The sequence below is a fragment of the Mchenga conophoros genome, linkage group LG5 (genome assembly GCF_057382185.1).
Source record: "Mchenga conophoros isolate Kocher_MC1m ecotype Shallow Benthic linkage group LG5, M_conophoros_male_GT1.1, whole genome shotgun sequence".
Classification (NCBI taxonomy): Eukaryota; Metazoa; Chordata; class Actinopteri; order Cichliformes; family Cichlidae; genus Mchenga; species Mchenga conophoros.
In genome coordinates this window covers 30,281,322-30,300,936 of record NC_140530.1, presented here as the reverse complement: position 1 = coordinate 30,300,936, position 19,615 = coordinate 30,281,322, and the positions used below count along the sequence as shown (strand labels likewise).

At 40.8% G+C, this 19,615-nt stretch overlaps 1 protein-coding gene across 2 annotated transcripts; it reads right to left on the bottom strand.

Moving 5' to 3' along the window:
* Positions 1-1,710: 1,710 nt before the first annotated feature.
* pank4 (pantothenate kinase 4 (inactive)) lies at positions 1,711-19,602 on the bottom strand. 2 transcript variants are annotated; one of them, XM_085274807.1, is made up of 19 exons: positions 19,445-19,602; positions 18,915-18,997; positions 17,737-17,945; positions 16,944-17,127; positions 16,458-16,550; positions 16,194-16,347; positions 13,128-13,309; positions 12,912-12,993; positions 9,554-9,654; positions 8,339-8,494; positions 7,344-7,456; positions 6,857-6,944; positions 6,559-6,710; positions 6,332-6,387; positions 5,571-5,620; positions 4,933-5,037; positions 4,751-4,851; positions 4,213-4,281; positions 1,711-2,997 (listed from the first exon to the last, which is right to left on the bottom strand). In XM_085274807.1, exons 1-19 carry the CDS (start codon positions 19,563-19,565, stop codon positions 2,748-2,750), a joined length of 2,349 nt encoding a protein of 782 aa, XP_085130933.1. In that variant the 5' UTR covers positions 19,566-19,602; the 3' UTR covers positions 1,711-2,747. The 2 variants fall into 2 exon arrangements, with proteins under 2 accessions (XP_085130933.1, XP_085130934.1); XM_085274808.1 differs by having other exon boundaries at positions 17,901-17,945; positions 19,445-19,500.
* Positions 19,603-19,615: the final 13 nt, after the last annotated feature.

The following is a 19,615-nucleotide window of genomic DNA, read 5'->3' as shown; positions in this document are numbered from 1 at the left end:
GTAACATTCTGGTAACCGTGAATGTTTGGTGCCAGTCCATCTTGTACTTGTAGATCTTTTAGTTTAGCATTTTGTTAGTTAAATGTTAGTCATCTGCTTGTTTGGGGAAAACATTTATTTTTTTGTATGTAGCAACATTTCACCCAGATACTGTGTGTATCCAGAGTGGATTATCTAACAGGCTTTCCTGTTACCAAATGGGAGTTCCTGTTCCCTGGAGCCAGAGCCTATGTTTGAAGTGGCTTTGAGCAGTTCACCCTAAATTCAAACAGCTTAAGGATGTCCCGATTGCCAGTTTGCCCCCATTAGACCGCTAACCAAATACAGTCCAATATGCTACAGCTGCACGCTACGCTGTCACAACACTGACATTTCTTTAAAACAAAAACAGTAGTCATTATAAAAATTGTAAAGAATAAGATTTAGCCATCGAGCAAGATGAGGCTGTTTCTTTTCTATACAAACTACTTTTTTCAGTGGCAGATCTCGAACCAACAACCCCTGCTTTTTATAAAAATACCGAATGGCTACAAACAACGAGTCTGGTATGATTTGAAACACCAGGAGTTGTCGGGACCATCAGCATCAATACTGACATTTATAAATTTCATTCATAGCTGTTATTGTTAAAAACAGCTGTGGACAGCTACTGGCATCATGCAAGATTAAAAGAAATGTAATGATTTATGGAATGAATTGATTGTTAACAGGCTACATCTGAATATTTCAATTAATACTAAATAATTGGCATAAATTAGACATTTTTTCTTTTTAAAAAATCTTTCTCTGTTAATCACGTGCATTTTTAAAGATGGTGGAAATAAATGTTCATTATGTGAGTTGATCACTGTGTACAAAACAGCAGAGTGGTGTATATGCACACAGATTATGATCAAACACTGATGGTAGTCATACAGCATCAGGTGTGTCAGTTCTGTGGATCAAGCTAGCCAAACTTTGTCAAGCTGTCTAGGTCCTATGTAGGACCTAGACAGCTTGTAGGAGGCAAGGGGTGCCCATTATCTCATGATGTGTGCATGACTGCACTGATGGATAGACAACCCTGTCTGCACTGGAAAGTGTAAAAAAAAACCCCCAAAACTAGCAAAAAAATAAAAACAAAACCTCCACCCAAGCAGACCTTTCATAGGCTATAAGCAGATGTCACCACATCCATAAGGGCAGCCTGAAGAACTGGTTGCGTGTGGGTTTTGGCAGTGGGAGTGATGAGCAAGAGAGAAAGCAGGAGGACCCCCTGCCAGGCCTCCTCATGCATTATCAGCTTGAAGCTCCCCAGCAGGCATCAACTGCCACATACTAGGGTGCTGAGCTTTCATACTGCCAGGGGCATGTTTGGTTTTTTTAATATGGGGCAACTTTCAACTTTCCCGATTTCTCTACTCAGTTCAAAACTCTTCTGACACATCTACAAAGAAAATGCAACACGCGCGCGCACGCACACACACTCACAAAGGTAAAATATAGGTTTTCACCATTTAATTAAAATTGATTGTCAAGAGAATAATAATACTCAAAATTGTGCTTGGTGTGCTTAACTGAAGTGATGTAATTTCACATACATACATACATAAATATATATATATATATATATATGTATGTATATGTATGTATGTATGTATATATATGTACAAATGAAAAATACAATATTGCAATATGAGTACAGAAGTGAAGCAACTGTGACTTTGGGAGATATTTTCATACCAAGAATGTTTTTAATCAGAGCCTGCCTTGAATTTAGACCTTTGTGATGAAGTTAACAATACAATAAACCACTTCACATCAGGTTTGATGTTTGTTACAACTAGAAGCTGCCATATTATTGCCTTAAAACAAATATCTTTTGACTCTGGGATGGACTGCAGTGTGTATTTGTACATGCCAGGTAATTACAGTGAATGCATGGACTCATGCCACAGCCAGCTCAGTGACATCAAGTTCCATGTGATGCTTACAGTTTACTGAACCTGAAATATGCTGTGTTAATTTTGACACCAAGCACCTTTGGAAAGACTTAAAGACTAAAAATCTACATCACAGTAGAATACTGCCACCTTGTGGAGGAACACTGTAGGTTTCTTGAATTGCTGTGATAAAGTGCTGCTTCTCCCACTGATCAAGCTGATCTTCCCTGATTCCACATCAACAGCTACATAAATGACAATGACAGTGATTCTTAATTTCAATTCGATTAGTGGAGTGAATGTCATAAAAAGAAATGTGAGTTTTTCTTTGTCTATGGCCTGAGAGTGCTGGAAAAAACTGACATTTGTGTAACATGACACCTACAACAGGAATTAAATGCAAAACTGAGTGAGTGAAATCACATCAACCTTAAGGCACATTAAAAACGTCTCACCACTGAAAGCTGTAATTATTCCTGCTGCTGTCTCTATCTAGCCAAAAAGTCAAATCCCTTAGATGTACACAGCCATGTTGGGAATGACAGGCGCACATTTTCAAAATAAAAGCTATGTATATAAACTGGTAGTACTGATAGCTATGATATGATTCAACAGAAAACTTGATGGATGTGCAAGAAAGCAATATGTTCATGAAGCCAAAAGTCGACTTTAAAATGAAACATACAAATCTCCCAATTAATGATCACCCTTAAAAACCCACATAAACTTTTAACAGTCAGCGTTAAAATCGGTTGTTCACTCAGTGGCAGTATACGATCATCCTCCTTACATTCAGAGCTTCAACTCAAACTGCTTCTGTCACGTTCAGGAAGGAGAAAAAGCACCGCAGTCCTTGTTTGGTTTCCCGGCTGGTACTTCATACTTGAAGACCACGCTGAACAGTTTTCCCCCCAGTCGGTCGGCCAGCCACGAGTTTTTGATAACGGCCATCTTGAGGCTCTCGCAGCTGAGCATGGCGTAGTAGTTGGTGTGAATGGCTCGACCCATTCCCTCGATGATCACCAGGTCGGTCTGCCGCTCCCGCACAACCATCGCCAAAACTTTGTCCAGGCGGCTGGGAAACAACAAAGACGTAGAATCACCTGATTTCTTGTCAGGACAGGGGCTTTAATCAGTTTATCTTACTCCTCCTCCCCAAGGAGTCAATTAACAGCTTATGTTAGCCACACTTTGCACTATTATTTTTATCATTATAGAAGCACAGCCACGACTATCACACGGTCCAAAAACAAGGAACTATCTTATCAGTATTCGGCTCTCCCGCCATCACTAATGTGATATTATTATCTTATGCTGATTACTTTAATATCAGTATTATACATACAGAGCCAAGAGAAGTCAAGTCATATCAGGTCAGAGTCTACATCACATATTAAACACCTTCAGTTGATCAAAGTGCTGTACAGGTTATACAAAATATACACTATACATATTAGTGACTAAATCAACAATAAATACAAAGAAAAAAATCAAATAGACAAAGCGAATAAGACTGTGTTTGCATAACAAAAAGTCAAGGTACTCTCGTCAACCATACCTGCAAACAACCAAAAACAAATAGGTTTTTAAAAGTAGTGAGAACATTTTAAAGTGAATCCAGAATGGACTGTATGAGAGAATATTAGTATCACAGGTCTGAAAGCAGATTAACCTTGTTCTTATCACTTCACGGGACTTTTTGGCATTTTGGAAAAAAATAGTCAGTTCATCCATCAGTGCTGTGGAGGTCAAATGTAATAAGATAAGATAAGATAAGATAAGATAGAACTTTATTAATCCCTCGGGTGGGTTCCTCTGGGAAATTCGACTTCCAAAAAAAGCACAGCAACGACCGAAGTTACAGTTACAGAACTGTTATATATATATATATATATATATATATATATATATATATATATATATATATATATATATATATATATATATATATATATATATATATATATATACACACACACACACACACACACACACACACACACACATATATAAATACAGAGACAAATATAAATAAAATATACAAAGGGGATAAATAGAATAAATAGGAATAAAAAATAAAAATACAAGTGAATTGCACATTTCAAGTATTGAGTCTATTGCAATGTGCTTATTAATTCATTCATTCGACAGACATGGACTGAAGCTTGGATGCATGCATTCATAGCAAGAGGAGCTCATTCTGTCAGCTTCAGGCTGCAGTTTGCAGAAATCTTACTTAAAGTATTTAAAAAAATATTTAAAAAGTTCAATGCAAACTAAAACAACTAACCTCAGATCCAAACACGGAGAACTGGAACCGCTCTGCACCAGCAGCAACCTGTCCTCTCTCAGGCCAGCCCTACACAACAACAAACACACCACAGCCCAGTGCTTTGTAGACATCAGCCATGTGTACAGTATTATTTACAACAAGGATTTTGTTGCTCATGCTAGCTCCTAATGAGTAATGTTTTTGTTTACAATGCAAGGCAGCTCACCCTTAAGAATGAGCTGTTAGTACAAGCTATTTGTCATTTATTGTATCTTTGGGGGTGAAGGTTGTTTTTAATCAGTCATTCACATCTCCACAACTATTTGTTGTTTTGCTCTCAATACGGTCACTATGGCCCAAGATTTAAAAAAACAAGCATGTTCATGTTTATCACTGTTCAGATGTGTAAAACTAAAATGACAAGTAAAACTAATTTATAGCAAACAACTAAAGCAAATTGGAATTTATCTAGTCCTTTAGGTCAATAATAAAAATCTATACCCTAAAGAGTTTGTCTCATCAATAACCACATTTAAAATCACTTATATACACTCACTCAATGACGGGATCCATAGCAGCAATTCTTTCTGTCAGTATCTGCAGTTCACCATTCGTCACGTCATTCAGAGCTGGACCAGAGTTGCTGGCCAAAACCACCTAAACAGTAGAATCATTGCAGAGTTTAATGAACATCTGACCAAATACTCTCTTTTTGTAATTATTCTGTCAGTTTCCTACCTCTGTTCCTCGAGAGAGAAGCTCTCTTACAAAAGGCATCACCCCTAGAATGATGTCTACTCCACTATTATCTACGAAAAACAAGGCACACTTATGAGGAGGACCCTGCAAGAGAAAACCAGGATGGATGACATTCAGCCATTAATTATCAAGAAAATAAAACACAGAAACATTCCTGCAAGTATGCAAAACACTACTAATGACCACCCAGAAGATGTTATCCCTTTGTGGTTCATCAAAACATGCTTATCCCTAGTTCAAAAAGTGTTGAACATAAGGTGTTTATGGTAGGTTTAAGACCATTTATTGTCTCAGTTTGTGTTTTCACACGAAGCTCCTCCAGGGAAACATCTAGAAAGGTACATGACTGCAGTACATGTGTGAAAAAGCTTCAATCACATAGTCAGATCCAAAGGGAAACAAAGTTTGCTTAATTTCTAATGAGACATCCAATGAAAGAATACACTTATATCCAACACAGAGGTGAAAACATGTCTGAATCAAACTGTCTGCTGCTGTGTGATGCATGTAAAAATGCACAACTTCAGCCAAGATCCAGGCCTGATTTTATAGATATTGCCCTAAGATCACATGTGAAAACAGCTTGTGAGTGTGAAGACCAACAGAATGAATCTGACCTTTAGTCTTTCAAGCCACTGGTCATAGGAATCAACGAGCCATGGCCGCTCTGAGAGGGGAATAAAAAAGAAAATACAAATGTCAGTCTGACCACCAAGAGGCATAAAAGCAGGTCTAAAATCCGACAGTGTATCATCAGCAGACATCAGAAGGTGTAACAGCAAGCAAAAAGGCACACAGCTTATAGGAAATGTTTGAAGTGATGTCAAACTAAACAGATACCTTCCTCTTGAAAATATCAATCTGCCTCCACACCAGCTGTACAACAATATTTACTTGCACTTAAAAGTTCATTTTCATGCTTCAGTTGTCATGTGATGCTGGGAGATTTTCAATATGCTATCTTAAGGCTTAATGTTTTTTCTCTCTCCTTAAACTAATATGTGATTGGAAATCCAATCCAATCAACCCAAGGTGTACCCATGTGATGACATTAAAACTAACCAAGTTACTTAAGAGGAACAAAAGTTTGAATTTGGTTCCTCGGTCTTCTCATCTCTCACATCCTGACTGGAAGGAGATAAAATGTAAGAGCAAGTGAGAGAAGCAAGGAGACATGTTAGTATAATAAAAATAAGCCTAAACGTTCTGTCTGTCTGAGTGCTTATGAAACACAGTTGACCCTCACATTGCACACAATGTGCTTGCATGGACTGAGACACAGATAGACCTCTGACAGTGCTTATGCCCTGCTAACGTGTAGTTAACAATACTTCTGCAGTGCAGTTGCAACTGCAATTGTGTTAAAGTACTTGGATACCTTCCAGCTGTCGTTTAGCCTCCTCAAACCCAAACTCGGGGTCAGATTCCAGGACGCTGTAAGTGTCAAAACGAAACAGACTAAAGTGAGCTCAAACCAGCAACAGTTTACCAAAAAATAACAAAACTTCAAGACTGAGGCTAAAATGTTTTGTGTCTCTAAAAGCTTGTGCAGCTGGGTTGATGTAATCTATGAACCCAGCAAGAGATGAAAAAAAGACCACTCACTCTGACACGGCCTTGGCTCCCCAGTCAAAGACATTCCCAGCCAGGACACCCTGGACTAGGGCAAACTGTTTCTCCTCCCAGCTCAGCTCATCCAAGGACTTCACTGCCTTTTGATAGTACTTGAGAGCAATGTCATTCTCCCTCTGTTTAATCTGAAATACAAAAAAAACAATACAACAAAAACAAAGTCAACAAAAAGAAAACTACAGAGTCATGACATTGGTCACTAAAGGCCAATTCAGCTGTAAAATTCAAGAAAGGTGCATAAAAGCAAAACAACACATTTGATAGATTTCACCTTAGAGTAGGGATCAGGAAAGTTGAACTCGTTTAAACAGTGTTCCCTCGTGTCTAACAAACTTCTGACAGTGAGGGATCCATAAGCACTAGGTGAGAAGAGAAGCACTCTATGTTAGCAAGAGAGAAACATATAGAAACAACCGGGCTGGGATAATAAATGCAAAGCACTTTTCCACAGTTTCCCCCCCTTTTTTAATGTTCTGAAATAAACTATTAGAAAGTTAAAATATATAAATATCTGGAATTTGGAAGTATTTCTTCTTTAAATTTTATAGACTGTTACAGACCTAGTGCTGTGATTCTATTACTAATCCACACTTATGGAGTGCAGCCCAGTCCTAAAAACTGAAAGAGTAAACAGGAACAACATCAAGATTTTGCCGGTATAAAGAGATGAAACTAATGCAGACGGTGAAGAAAGAGTTCGACTTAAAGCAACCTCTGAGTAAACTAGATGCAGTAGCAGAGCCACTAGCAGTCCTTACAACGGCTGTTGACGAAGGGTCTGAAGCTTGTGTCTGTATTTCTGACGGAACTTCTCAGCACGCAGGGCTGCCTCCGGCATGTCAGGCTGACTCGCTACAGCTCTCTTAACCACCTGCTCAAGGACCAAAAAAAAAAAGTAATCAAAAAACACTTCAACTTTTGAGCAAAGAAATAAAAGAAATGTGTATACATCACCATGTAAATGGCAAATATTTCGACTAGAACTTTTCCCAGATCCAAAAGGGAAACGTGAAGCTTTACTGTCAGACCAGGATCAGGTCAAAATTCATTCCTTTGTTAAAAAAAAGATCCCACCACATAAGAGACAGATCTCCCCAACAGTGACCCAAAAATCAAACTACACTATATATCAACCCAATTATGAGCAAAGATGGGATAATTTCTTTGGGTTCAGAAGGAAAAAAATGGATGTCATGCACAACATTTTCTTTTTGTCTTGCATGATGTGTCACAATCTATGAGAACCTATGCCTCATCTGAGATCCCTCAGTACGTCCTAACAGAAAGACTGGCATGTTAGAATTATTTTGAGCAATTTAATTGAGGTTGACCAAAATAAACACAGAGCAGTCTGACAGCCAACGATGCTGCCAGTGCAGTCAGGTGGAACTGTGACTAGACTGGCAGATAGCATTACAAACACTGCTTTGGTTCCCATTGTGTTTACATTCTTTACTGGAAATTACTAGCTAGCAGCTCTTCATGATGCTGCATGCATGAGTAACGTGGGAAGAACGTGCAGTCAGTCATGTCTATAGTAATGAGAAGACAACATTACTTTGTAGCTGTCTAATCTGACAGAGTTAAAATATTAATAGAAACAGACACCTTAGAATTCATACCTTCGATTTCAAAGCCGAATGCTGGGCTCCGACTTGATTTTTGTCATTGTGTTTTTTCCCCATTTTTTAAGAATAATTTTGCAGATATTTACCACATTTGTCTTGCTATTACAACTATGATGCCATCCTACCCCATCTAGGGCCTCTTCGAAGCAGTATAGCCAGTATTCACGGGCCAGAGCATCCTCTGTGAGGTCCACAGTGTCAGGGATGTAAGAGGAAGGGTCTTGCAGCAGAGGCAGGTTCACCAGTTGCCTCTCCAGACGGTCCATCTCCAACATGTCAAACTGTACAACAAAGACACAGAAAACATTCACGCTATCACGCCTTGCCCATAAAAGGCTTTTATGGATAAAAGCCTAACCACTCAGATAACTTGACGTTTATTCCAGCTGTTAAATTGTACAAGCCTATTCCCACTACCCTTCTTAAACACCATCATTCCAGGATGTATTTTAAAATATTTCCCCTTCTTTGTGGCACTCATGTCAGTATTTTTTCTTCAGTGTGTCAACAAAAACGATGAGCGTGAGATGTAGTAAAGAGGAGAGGTTAAACCAGAATTTAACTCTAAAAGCCAATGAAAGCCAACAGATTCATTAAATGAACACAATCAATAGTCCATTAGAGGAAGTCTTTCCTTTTAAAGAACTTAGTACATCTGCTGATGGTTTCTCGAGAGGAAAGAAAAGCAAAGAAGTCTGCAGTAATGAAAACTAGTGAATGCGAGTTGGGCACAAGGGTATTTCAGTGATTGTGGGCTGAGGGAGGGAGACTGGGAGTGGGGAGGGCACATAGCTGCTCCTGCTACTACAGTGGCCTAGAAGCTCAAGGTATTACAAAAAAAGCAAAGTGCACACCTGAAACACTTCACATCTTTTAAAACCATCAAACAACCTATTATTTTCTATTGTTCATCTAATGTGAACACACAAATGAATGCCTGTCACAACAACTGTTTAAGTGTTTGCAGTTACACGACGTGTTGAACACAACCAATGTGCCATCAAACCACCAAACAAGCAAAGCAGGCAGAGGTACTTACAGGAAACTGAAGGAGAGAGTTAGAAGAGTGTGTGGACAGAAAATGGGAAAAAAATTAGAATACAAAGATGAACGGAATGAATTTTTTATGACTTTGTATTCAGCGAGAACAATAATGATGGCATCTCCATCAAAAACGAAAACATTAATTGAAGTTTATAGACAAACTTATCAATAATTAGATGGAAAAGGATGTAAAGAAAAAAAACATTAGCAAATGAGGGCTGATGTGCCATGTTGTGCTACGTGGCCCAGCCTCAGGTCTTCAGATACCACAAATCTCTAACTCACTGTGGACTCACCGTTCCACTACGAGCACGTTGCATAGGATTCATGTCAGGAGAAACGCTCATCAGACCTGAGCTACCTGCGTAATTCTCACCCCAGCTATACTGGTTTGGATCTAGAGGAGAAAAAATGTAAACGTTAATATATTTACCAAACACTGTTTGGATTACAGAGAATTTTAATATCATTACAGTTAATATTTAAACAAGTCTTTTGCAAAGTTAACGTATTTAAACGTTACCGTTATTGGTCTTTGATGATACACCATTCCTTTAATATACTATTATGGCAGTTTATGAAATGTGTTTTTGTCAAGGACCACCTCCACAGATTTTATTTATACTTAATCTCACTAAAAACTGCTTCCAAAAAAATTCTCATAATACTGTTAAGTTTTCAGTGATCCTTTTAATGTTTCCCACAGAATACCCATAACTGTTCCAGTGGTCACTGTGGATGGACTTTAACTTCACCATCTTGGACTCCAACTAGCAAAGGTAGTCCCTGTTGTGCAGTCTTGAAGAGCTTAGTGAAGGAGCACTAGTGCTGCAGGTTCTGGTTAGAGTGGGCCTTCAACGTGCAGTGGATCTCAAGAGCAGGAAAAAAAAAAAGACTACTTTTGTCCAGCTGCAGTCCGTGACGGGGGAGTAGAGAGTCTGTCCAACCACAGGTTGAATCTAGAAAGCTACTTGATATAAAGGATTTAGCAGCTACTAGTTAGCTCACGTGGGTAACGACAGCGAGACCTGGAGGGGCGTGATTGGGAGGAACGGCCTCCCTGATCTGAACCCGAGCGGTGCTCTGTTATTGGACTTCTGTGCTAATCACAGTTTGGCCATAACGAACACCCTGTTCGAACATAAGAGTGTCCATAAGTGCACGTGGCACCAGGATGCTCTAGGCCGTAGGTCGATGATCGATTTTGTAATCGTATCAGCAGACCTGCGACCATATGTTCTGGACACTCGGGTAAAGAGAGGGGCTGAGCTGTCAACTGATCACCACCTGGTGGTGAGTTGGATCAGGTGGCGGGGGAAGACGCTGGACAGACCTGGTGCACCTAAACGCGTAGTGAGGGTGTGCTGGGAACGTCTAGCAGAGGCCCCAGTCCGCGAGATCTTCAACGCACACCTCCGGCAGAGCTTCAACAGCATTCCGAGGGAGACTGGGGACATTGAGTCCGAATGGACCATGTTCAGCGTCTCCATTGCCGAAGCTGCTGCATTGAGCTGCGGCCGCAAGGTGGTTGGTGCCTGCCGTGGTGGTAATCCCCGAACCAAATGGTGGACACCAGAGGTGAAGGGAGCCACCAGGCTGAAGAAGGAGTCCTATCGGGCTTGGTTAGCCTGTGGGACTCCGGAGGCAGCCGACAGGTATCGACAGGCCAAGCGGAATGCGGCTCGGGCAGTGGCTGAAGCAAAAACTCGGGTGTGGGAGGAGTTCGGAGAGGCCATGGAAAAAGACTTTCGGGCTGCCTCGAAGAGATTCTGACAAACCGTCAGACGTCTCAGGAGGGGAAAGCGGTGCTCTACCTGCACTGTGTATAGTGCTGGCGGAGCGCTGCTGACGTCGACTGAGAAAATTGTCAGGCGGTGGAAGGAATACTTAGAGGACCTCCTTAATCCCACTGACACGTCTTCCGAGGAGGAAGCAGAGTCTGGGGATGAGGGGAATGACCCGCCAATTTCCGGGGGCGAGGTCACTGAGGCAGTTAAACAACTCCTTGGTGGCAGAGCCCCTGGTGTTGATGAGGTCCGCCCCGAGTTCCTGAAGGCTCTGGACGTTGTAGGGCTGTCCTGGTTGACACGCCTCTGCAATGTTGCGTGGAGATCAGGGGCAGTACCTGTGGACTGGCAGACCGGGGTGGTGGTCCCCATCTTCAAGAAAGGGGACCGGAGGGTGTGTTCCAACTACAGGGGGGTCACACTCCTCAGCCTCCCTGGGAAAGTCTATGCCAGGGTGCTGGAAAGGAGAGTTCGTCCGTTAGTCGAACCTCGGATACAGGAGGAACAATGCGGTTTTCGTCCTGGTCGCGGAACACTGGACCAGCTCTTTATCCTCTCCAGGATACTTGAGGGTGCATGGGAGTTTGCCCAACCAGTCTACATGTGTTTTGTGGACTTGGAGAAGGCATTCGACCGTGTCCCTCGGGGTGTCCTGGGGGAGGTGTTGCGGGAATATGGGGTGTCTGGCCCATTGCTACGGGCCATTCGATCCCTATACAACCGTTGCAAGAGCTTGGTTCGCATTGCCGGCAATAAGTCGGACTCGTTCCCGGTGGGTGATGGGCTCCGCCAGGGCTGCCCTTTGTCTCCGGTTCTGTTCATAATTTTTATGGACAGGATTTCTAGGCGCAGCCAAGTGGCGGAGGGCTTTCGCTTTGGTGGCCTCAGAATCTCATCTCTGATTTTTGCAGATGATGTGGTTCTGTTGGCTTCATCGGGTGAGGGCCTCCAGCTCGCACTGGAGCGGTTCGCAGCCAAGTGTGAAGCAGCGGGAATGAGGATCAGCACCTCCAAATCTGAGGCCATGGTTCTCAGCCGGAAAAGGGTGGAGTGCCCACTCCGGGTCGGGGATGAGTTCCTGCCCCAAGTGGAGGAGTTCAAGTATCTCGGGGTCTTGTTCGCGAGTGATGGGAGAAGGGAGCCGGAGATCGACAGACGGATTGGGGCTGCAGCTGCAGTAATGCGGATGCTGCACCGGTCCGTCGTGGTGAAGAGGGAGCTGAGTGTAAAAGCGAAGCTCTCAATTTACCGGTCGATCTACGTCCCTACCCTCACCTATGGCCACGAGCTGTGGGTAGTGACCGAAAGAACGAGATCGCGGATACAAGCGGCAGAAATGAGCTTCCTCCGAAGGGTGGCTGGCCTCTCCCTTAGAGATAGGGTGAGAAGTTCGGCCATCCGGGAGGGGCTCAGAGTAGAGCAGCTGCTGCTCCACATCGAAAGGAGCCAGCTGAGGTGGTTCGGGCATCTGACAAGGATGCCCCCTGGGCGCCTCCTGGGTGAGGTGTTCCAGGCATGTCCCACCGGGAGGAGGCCCCGGGGCAGACCCAGGACACGCTGGAGAGATTATATCTCTCGGCTGGCCTGGGAACGCCTTGGTATTCCCCCGGATAAGCTGGAGGAGGTGGCTGGGGAGAGGGAGGTCTGGGCCTCTTTGCTTAGGCTGCTGCCCCCGCGACCCGGCCCCGGACAAAGCGGATGAAGATGGATGGATGGATGGATAGTTAGCAGCAGAAATTATAAGATAAGAACAAGAGCCCTGCCAAAGACCAACTAGATCAGGTTGTTGTCTAAACCAAAGCAGAACAGTCAAGTGCAATCATCGTTGTTTGAAAACCACAACAGGCATTAGCTGTTTCTTTCTTACTGTCTTCCTCTGCTCCTTTAAGAAAGGCTCCAATGGTTCCCAAATAACCTTCATGCCTCAAAAACAAGGCCTGAACTTCACCCTACAACAAAGCAAGAGGAGGTCAAAAGGCTGTGGTTTAAATATTGTACAGTTCACAGCTATACTGACATGAAACAAATAGACGACTGCCTTTTGTAAAGTTGTTTCTGTGTCAGAGCACAAAGTTTTGCTTGCCTTGGTAAAGAAGTTGATGCTATAGGTGATTGTGTGCATGGTAACAGGGTGTCCTCTAATAAAGAAGCCTCCAAAATACACTCTGGACAGGTTGTGAAGCTTGGCATAAAGACAGGCCAGCTGCCCGATGTCATTGCTGATCATATGGAGTAAACTCTTGGCCATGTCTTCTTTAGAAAAGTCTAAAATTCAGAGCAGGTTATATGAACATAAAGGCATAAAAGAGGTAAGACTTTATATTAGCATATAAATAGCACCGGGATGGCACTGTGATAGCCTCCATAAAACAAAAAACAACAACAACAAAAAAACAAACAAAAAAACAAACATATTAAAACACTTCCTTAATTTTCAAACTGGAACTATAACCTAGAATTACTACTTACCTACAATAATTGCTCAACAGTAGCAGCTGAACAGTTACAGACTTCACTTCAATAAATTATAAAAGATGTTGAATTTTCTGGGATAACACCATCCCTTTATTCCATAATATTCACCAATACAACACCGGATGAAGAGGCATCAATTTGATTCTGCAGCTGTAATAAAACTGAAAAATATTAGATGCTTTTTTTTCCTGGAGACAACAAAATTCAATTTATCATGATAGAGTTTGGCTTTCACCCATCCATCCTCTTCTACTTTTCCAATTTATGGTAACATTCACACCTATGGGCAATTTGAATCATCACTTAACCCCTAACCCCAGGAAGTGCATGTCTTTGGACTATGGAAGGAAGCAGGAGCACACAAAGAAAACCTGACAGGGTGAGAACTTTTTGCTGTGAGGCAACAGGGCCAAGTATGGCTTAGAAGCAACTCAACACGATTTCCTCCTTTAATATGTATAGTCAATATGTAATATATGAATAAACCAGCCCTGGTTCATGAGGTAGAGCAGGTCATTCACTAACTGGAAGGTTGGTGTCTCCAGTCTTCAGTCTGCCAAAGTATCTTTGGGCAAGATCCTAAACCCCAAGTTGCTGTTGATGTTAGATAGAAAGCATGTGTAGAAAACTAAGTAGAAAAGCTCTATATAGGATATTTTTTTCCTGACATTACCTAATATATAGGGTGTCACTAATGTTAGCTCAAACTCGTTTGTAATTGCAAGTTCTGACAAGTTAAACCCTCCCTAAAAGATATGGCATGTGAGAGGATTGTTAGGCATTAAACTGGGCTGCAATTCCAATAGAAATGCTCAGCCATGACAGCCATGCTCATATGTCTTTGAGCAAAAACATCACATGAAGTAGTTAACAAGGTAAAAAAGAACAGGGATCCTGCCTTGTTAGAGAAATAAAAGTATCTGGTTATAATCAATTTATTTAAATCAATTACGTCTTTAAACTGCAGTAGCTACACTTAAAAATCACCATTATATGACAGTTAAAAAGGAAGAAGCCATTTTTCCACATACTGAGGAAGAAACTACTCAAATGTAATAATCTGAGGTGGACTAGTGTGGTTTGAGTTTAAATGCAAATTCAGATATATTACGCTTGGAAACTAGGCCATCACTGAAATACATTTTACCATGAATAATCTGAGCTTACTGCAGCTGTTGCCCTGCAGCTGTTGATCTTCAGAGCAAGCCTCTTTCATTTTAGGACTAAAAACATACTAAAAGGATGTGAGGTGTTTTTTTTGTCATGATAAATGAATAAGCTGCAAATACAAAACACAATATATAACCAAGTTGTTAGAGTCTGACATTACAAGGATGCACAGTACTGTCTTTAACCACCCACAATTTCTTTATAATTTGCTTCCATGAGATGCACATTCTTGCAAGTTTCTAATTTTTTCTTGGGAAAACGTTCTTTGAGCTTTTTGAAGGTCTTTGAGAGTTTTCTTTGGACATTAACTGCTTTATGATCATTTTCAGCCCAGTTTTTGTACTATTTTCGCAATTAAACAAAAGCGCAATATAACTAAAGGGATGAACCAGTGTTGTGTCCACACATAACAGACAACTTAAAAAAGAAACAATTTTAAATTGACCCTTTAGGCACTTTCTTATTAGCAGCCTGCCACTTAACATATAATTTGCTCCCATTTCTTTAGTTGAATCCACAAAAAAATGCTAAAGATAACAGTTAACAGGCATAAGATAATATTTTTTTGCAACGACCAGGTGATTCCCAAAGAGCTATTAGCTGGCTTGGCATACTGCAGCATGCTGTGCAGTGTACCCATTAGAAATATTTGAGGAAGCTGGAGGATAAAAGAAGAAGTGGCATGCCAAATATCTACAGCAGATGAACAGTATATGAAACTCACTACCTTAAGAAAAAGGAAAAAATCCAAAGATAAATATGGCCCTTCAGTTGATCCATCTACAGTTCACTGAAGCCTCATTAGAAACGGTCTCAGTGGAAGGGTGGCTGTCAAGAAGACACTCTTCAGGAGGGGAAACGGGGCAAAAAGGCTGAGGTATGCCAAATTACACTAGAACTGAACTGAAAATTAGTGGCAACAGGTCACATGGAGTGACGGATATGATTTTATTTATTTTTTTGTTTAAATTCATTTTTAATATGTACAGATGAGTTCAGAGTAGAAATACAGCAGTCAGTGTCTATAGCCATCTCTGAAACACAGAGGAGGCTCTGTAATGGTTTGCGGCTGTGTTTCAGCCAGTGGTGTTGGAGATCACAGAAAGATTTTGATCCATCATCCAGTGCAATATGTAAAGTATCTGACTGGCAACAACTTAATTGTCCAGCATGGGTGTGAACCCAAACACACTGACAATGCAGTGAAAACAAACCAAGATATAATGATTCATTATCAGCCATTAATTGGCCTTCCCATAGAAGCAGTGTGAGAACAAAAACACAGCCAACATCCAAAGAAGAGCTTTGAATGTCCTTCTAGAAGCCTGGAAAAGTCCTCTTTAATACTACTTACAGAAATTACAATAAATAAATAAATAATAATACATAAATTATTGCACGTTTTCCCATTATTTTTTAGCAAAATGTAATGAAATGAGGAGTGACTCAACACTTACATAACACTACAGGTTAGCTAAATGAAACCTGTTCGTCCATGACTCACCTTTGTCGGCAGTAGCAGACTTCCCAAAACTGCTCGCTATAAGATCTCCAGTCAAGCCCAAATACCCGTATGATCCTCCATAGATATCTTTAACAAGCATATCAACACTTGCATGCTGACCTTTCGAGGCCAACTGTAGCAGCTCGTCAAATCTCTATGGTTTAAATAAATTTTTAAAAAAAGTCAAGACAACCTTAAATACACGATTTAAGTAGTTGCTGATAAATGACTTGTAATAAAACCAGTCCACATTACTCAGGATACCTTTGTTTTGGTGAGAAGGGCTCCAAGTCCCCAGAATGTCCCTCCACCTATTGAGCTTCCTCCTATTCTCTCAAATTTGTCCTCTGATTCAACCTGGAGAAAGTGAGAAAAAAAGTGATACAGCGTAGTGCGTTAATCACAAAAGAACCTAGTAAATCAAATGAAAGTGATCATATAACCTCTTAATATTATATTTTTACTGCATCATTGAGAGAAGTGATAGTATGTTCTATTTAACAAAAAACACTGCATCTTAAGTCCTTTTAAAAAGCCAGTATTTGTCTGTTGTTTCTATAATTGAGCTTTTTAAGAGGACACAAAGACATGTGGGAAAAACAGGGTATTTGGAAAGTATAACAAAGTATACTCTTAAAATCTGTGCAAATGCAAAGGATGGGAAGAAATGGAAACATGTTCCAATGTAATGAATGCAGATGCAGCACAAGAAGGAGCATTCTTTATTCTCTTACTTATTTATTGTATTACCTTAACTATGGACACCCCGGAGCCGATGTTTACCAGCAGGTAAGGAAAGATGTCTGGATTAGTCGTCTGAAAGCGGAATTCTGAGTCGGCATGCTTTGCGTACACGAAAGCCTCGTGTGGTATGTTCTTCAGTACAAAATTACAGCCCTTGATGAGGCATGTCATCTCATCCTCTTTGTCCACTCTGCCACAGTACAGCACAAAAACAGGTGAGCATCATCACCAACAATAACAAACGATCTAATTCTATGTGACTACAAATTTACACTCTTCAAGCTACACTGGCTACACAGGTAATAATTACAAACAAGCACCAGCTGATGCAAATACGTTACTTTTTTGTATTAAATGACTAGAGTAACAAACTGGGAAAACTGAAACTGTATCTCGCTCTCGATCACATTAATGATTTTTTTGTCGTCTGTTTAATTAGCCGATACAAAAAAAGAAGGCTGCCAAACTTGGGAAGCCATCAAATATTAAATATTTTCCAGAGGAGTCTTTATAAGGTCTTCCAAAGGTCTCTGTAAAAAAAACCATACAATTTGTCGTGCAATTTCCTGTTTTACAGGAAGAGGACAGGATATTGCTTTGTGCACTGGTTACAACAAGAACGGAGGACTATTGTTAATTCAAGGCTGGTCACCCAGAATATGCTAGAAATGTAGCTCCCTTTGTTTCCATTTATACCTACAGTTTCTACACTTTAGCACACTGCCACAAATGCTGAATGATACAGCACAGGTAAAGGGTTTTTTTTGGTGATAGCTAACATTGATTTGTATATACTGACTTGAGTCCCAGTTTCCTCTCGATTAGCTCTTTGAACTTGTGTGCCCCTCCACCTGTGGCTTTGATAACTTTGGTTTCAGTGTTAACTAGATGGTCTTTAATGAAGTCCAAGCATGTTTCGATGTAAGCATTTTCAAACTTGATAAAGTGCAGGCGTGCCGTCACCTCCTCCTGCATTGATATTTCATACAGCTTGTCACCAGCAGCCGCCTAGAAAACAGACATACGGAAGAGAAATGTCTGAGTACTTCAAGCAGTCCAGATGTTGGCTTCTGATACAAGCCCTGACAAAAAATGTGGAATTGCTACACTTGAAGGATGCACAGCCAGCACTTATTTTTAAACTCTGTAGCAAATCAAATTAAAAAAAACACAACAACTCAGAAATATATTTAGTAGCTGAATAGTTTGACTTCAAGATGTAGGAATGCATCTAAGGTGCAATAATAATTAATGTGCAATAATAACAGTGTGCAATACACATACACTTATTCTTCTTTTTTATACTAAGTTAATATACTGTGTTGTGTTGTTTGTTACGTTGTGATGTGTCATATCGTGTCGTGTTGTGTTATATGTAGTGCCGACGTAGGACAGTTTTTCCAATTTCATTGTACTACTGTACTATGTATGACTGTGCAATGACAATAAAGAGTTATCTTATCTTATCTTATCTTATCTTATCTTATCTAATGTAAAGGACCAAGGGAGATGACAATCATTATGATTAAGTGATTTTTACGGACGTCCCAAAGCTACAGTTAAAGCTTTTCCTCATCCCCGTGACATGGTCAGCAAACAACCCAGATACTAATCTAATTGAAAATTATAGTTAAAATTATTAGAAGGAGATTGATGGAGAGCTTTGGTTTTTATAGTGGAGCATATACCTCAAAAAATCCTGCACATCATAACACCCAGAGGAGGTGCAAGAAAGTACTGACATGTACTTCGTGAAAAGTACAGAGTACTAGCTGATGATGTAAGGATGGGTCAGCACACTTCTCCCAATACTTGATCTGATTTTGCTATGTTTTTGTTTGTTTGTTTGTTTGTTTTTGTTATTCTAAGTAACAAACAAAAACAAAACAAGGCTGAATGAACATCCTACAAGTGTGCTGATTCATATTTTTGGGTGGTTGCATTTTAAAGCATAAACAGTGTATTTTTCATCCGTACCTTTGCAGTGTGGTCGAATGATCGCACTTTGGCCACCTTGTGCTGGACGGTTGAGTAGTAAGCCAGCTTTGTCAAAGAGCCACCTGTTAAAGCAAAACAACATCGATAATGTCCGATAAGAAAACAGCAGGGCGAATCGACATTTAAAACGAGCAATGAAGTGACAAACTCTGATGTTGTCTTGAAAGAGATAAGTTCTTATAACGGAGTAGCTAACAGCTAACGTGCAGGCTCGTGCACTTGTCAAAGTTGGCCAGGTTGTGTTTAGGCACACATCCGCTTAAAGGTAAAACGATAATCCCGAAAGCTCATCAGACTTCCATCTTTAGAATAAACTGACTGGCTGTCAAACAAATTAACATCGCGTGTAAAGTTAAGCCGCTACCATTAGCTTTGTCTTCTTTCACCTAAAGTCTAGTGTTTGTCAGAGTATTAAGGATGCGGCAGAGCTGGTCTACAAACACGAAGATTAGCTCAGTGTGTACAAAAGTTGCCGCAAAATGAAAGAAAGCGCTCATATTTCCAAGTACCGATATCTATGGCGAAGCGCTTTGCGTTTTCCAAATTGCGGAAGATTTCATCGGGAGGAAGAGTAATGCTTTTATCCATGGTGTGACTTGTGTTGCTGTCAACTCGACCACATTCCGCCATGGTCGGTAATTACGTGACGCTGTGTGCGTGCTGTACGTGCGTGCCCCGCG

Coding starts and splice junctions, on each gene's coding strand:
- pank4 (XM_085274807.1), bottom strand. CDS start 19,565: ATGGCGGAATGTGGTCGAGTTGACAGCAACACAAGTCACACCATGGAT. Junction 18,998..19,444: donor GCGCTTCGCCATAGATATCG/GTACTTGGAAAT, acceptor TTGCTTTAACAG/GTGGCTCTTTGACAAAGCTG. Junction 16,348..16,457: donor CCCTTCTCACCAAAACAAAG/GTATCCTGAGTA, acceptor TTTAAACCATAG/AGATTTGACGAGCTGCTACA.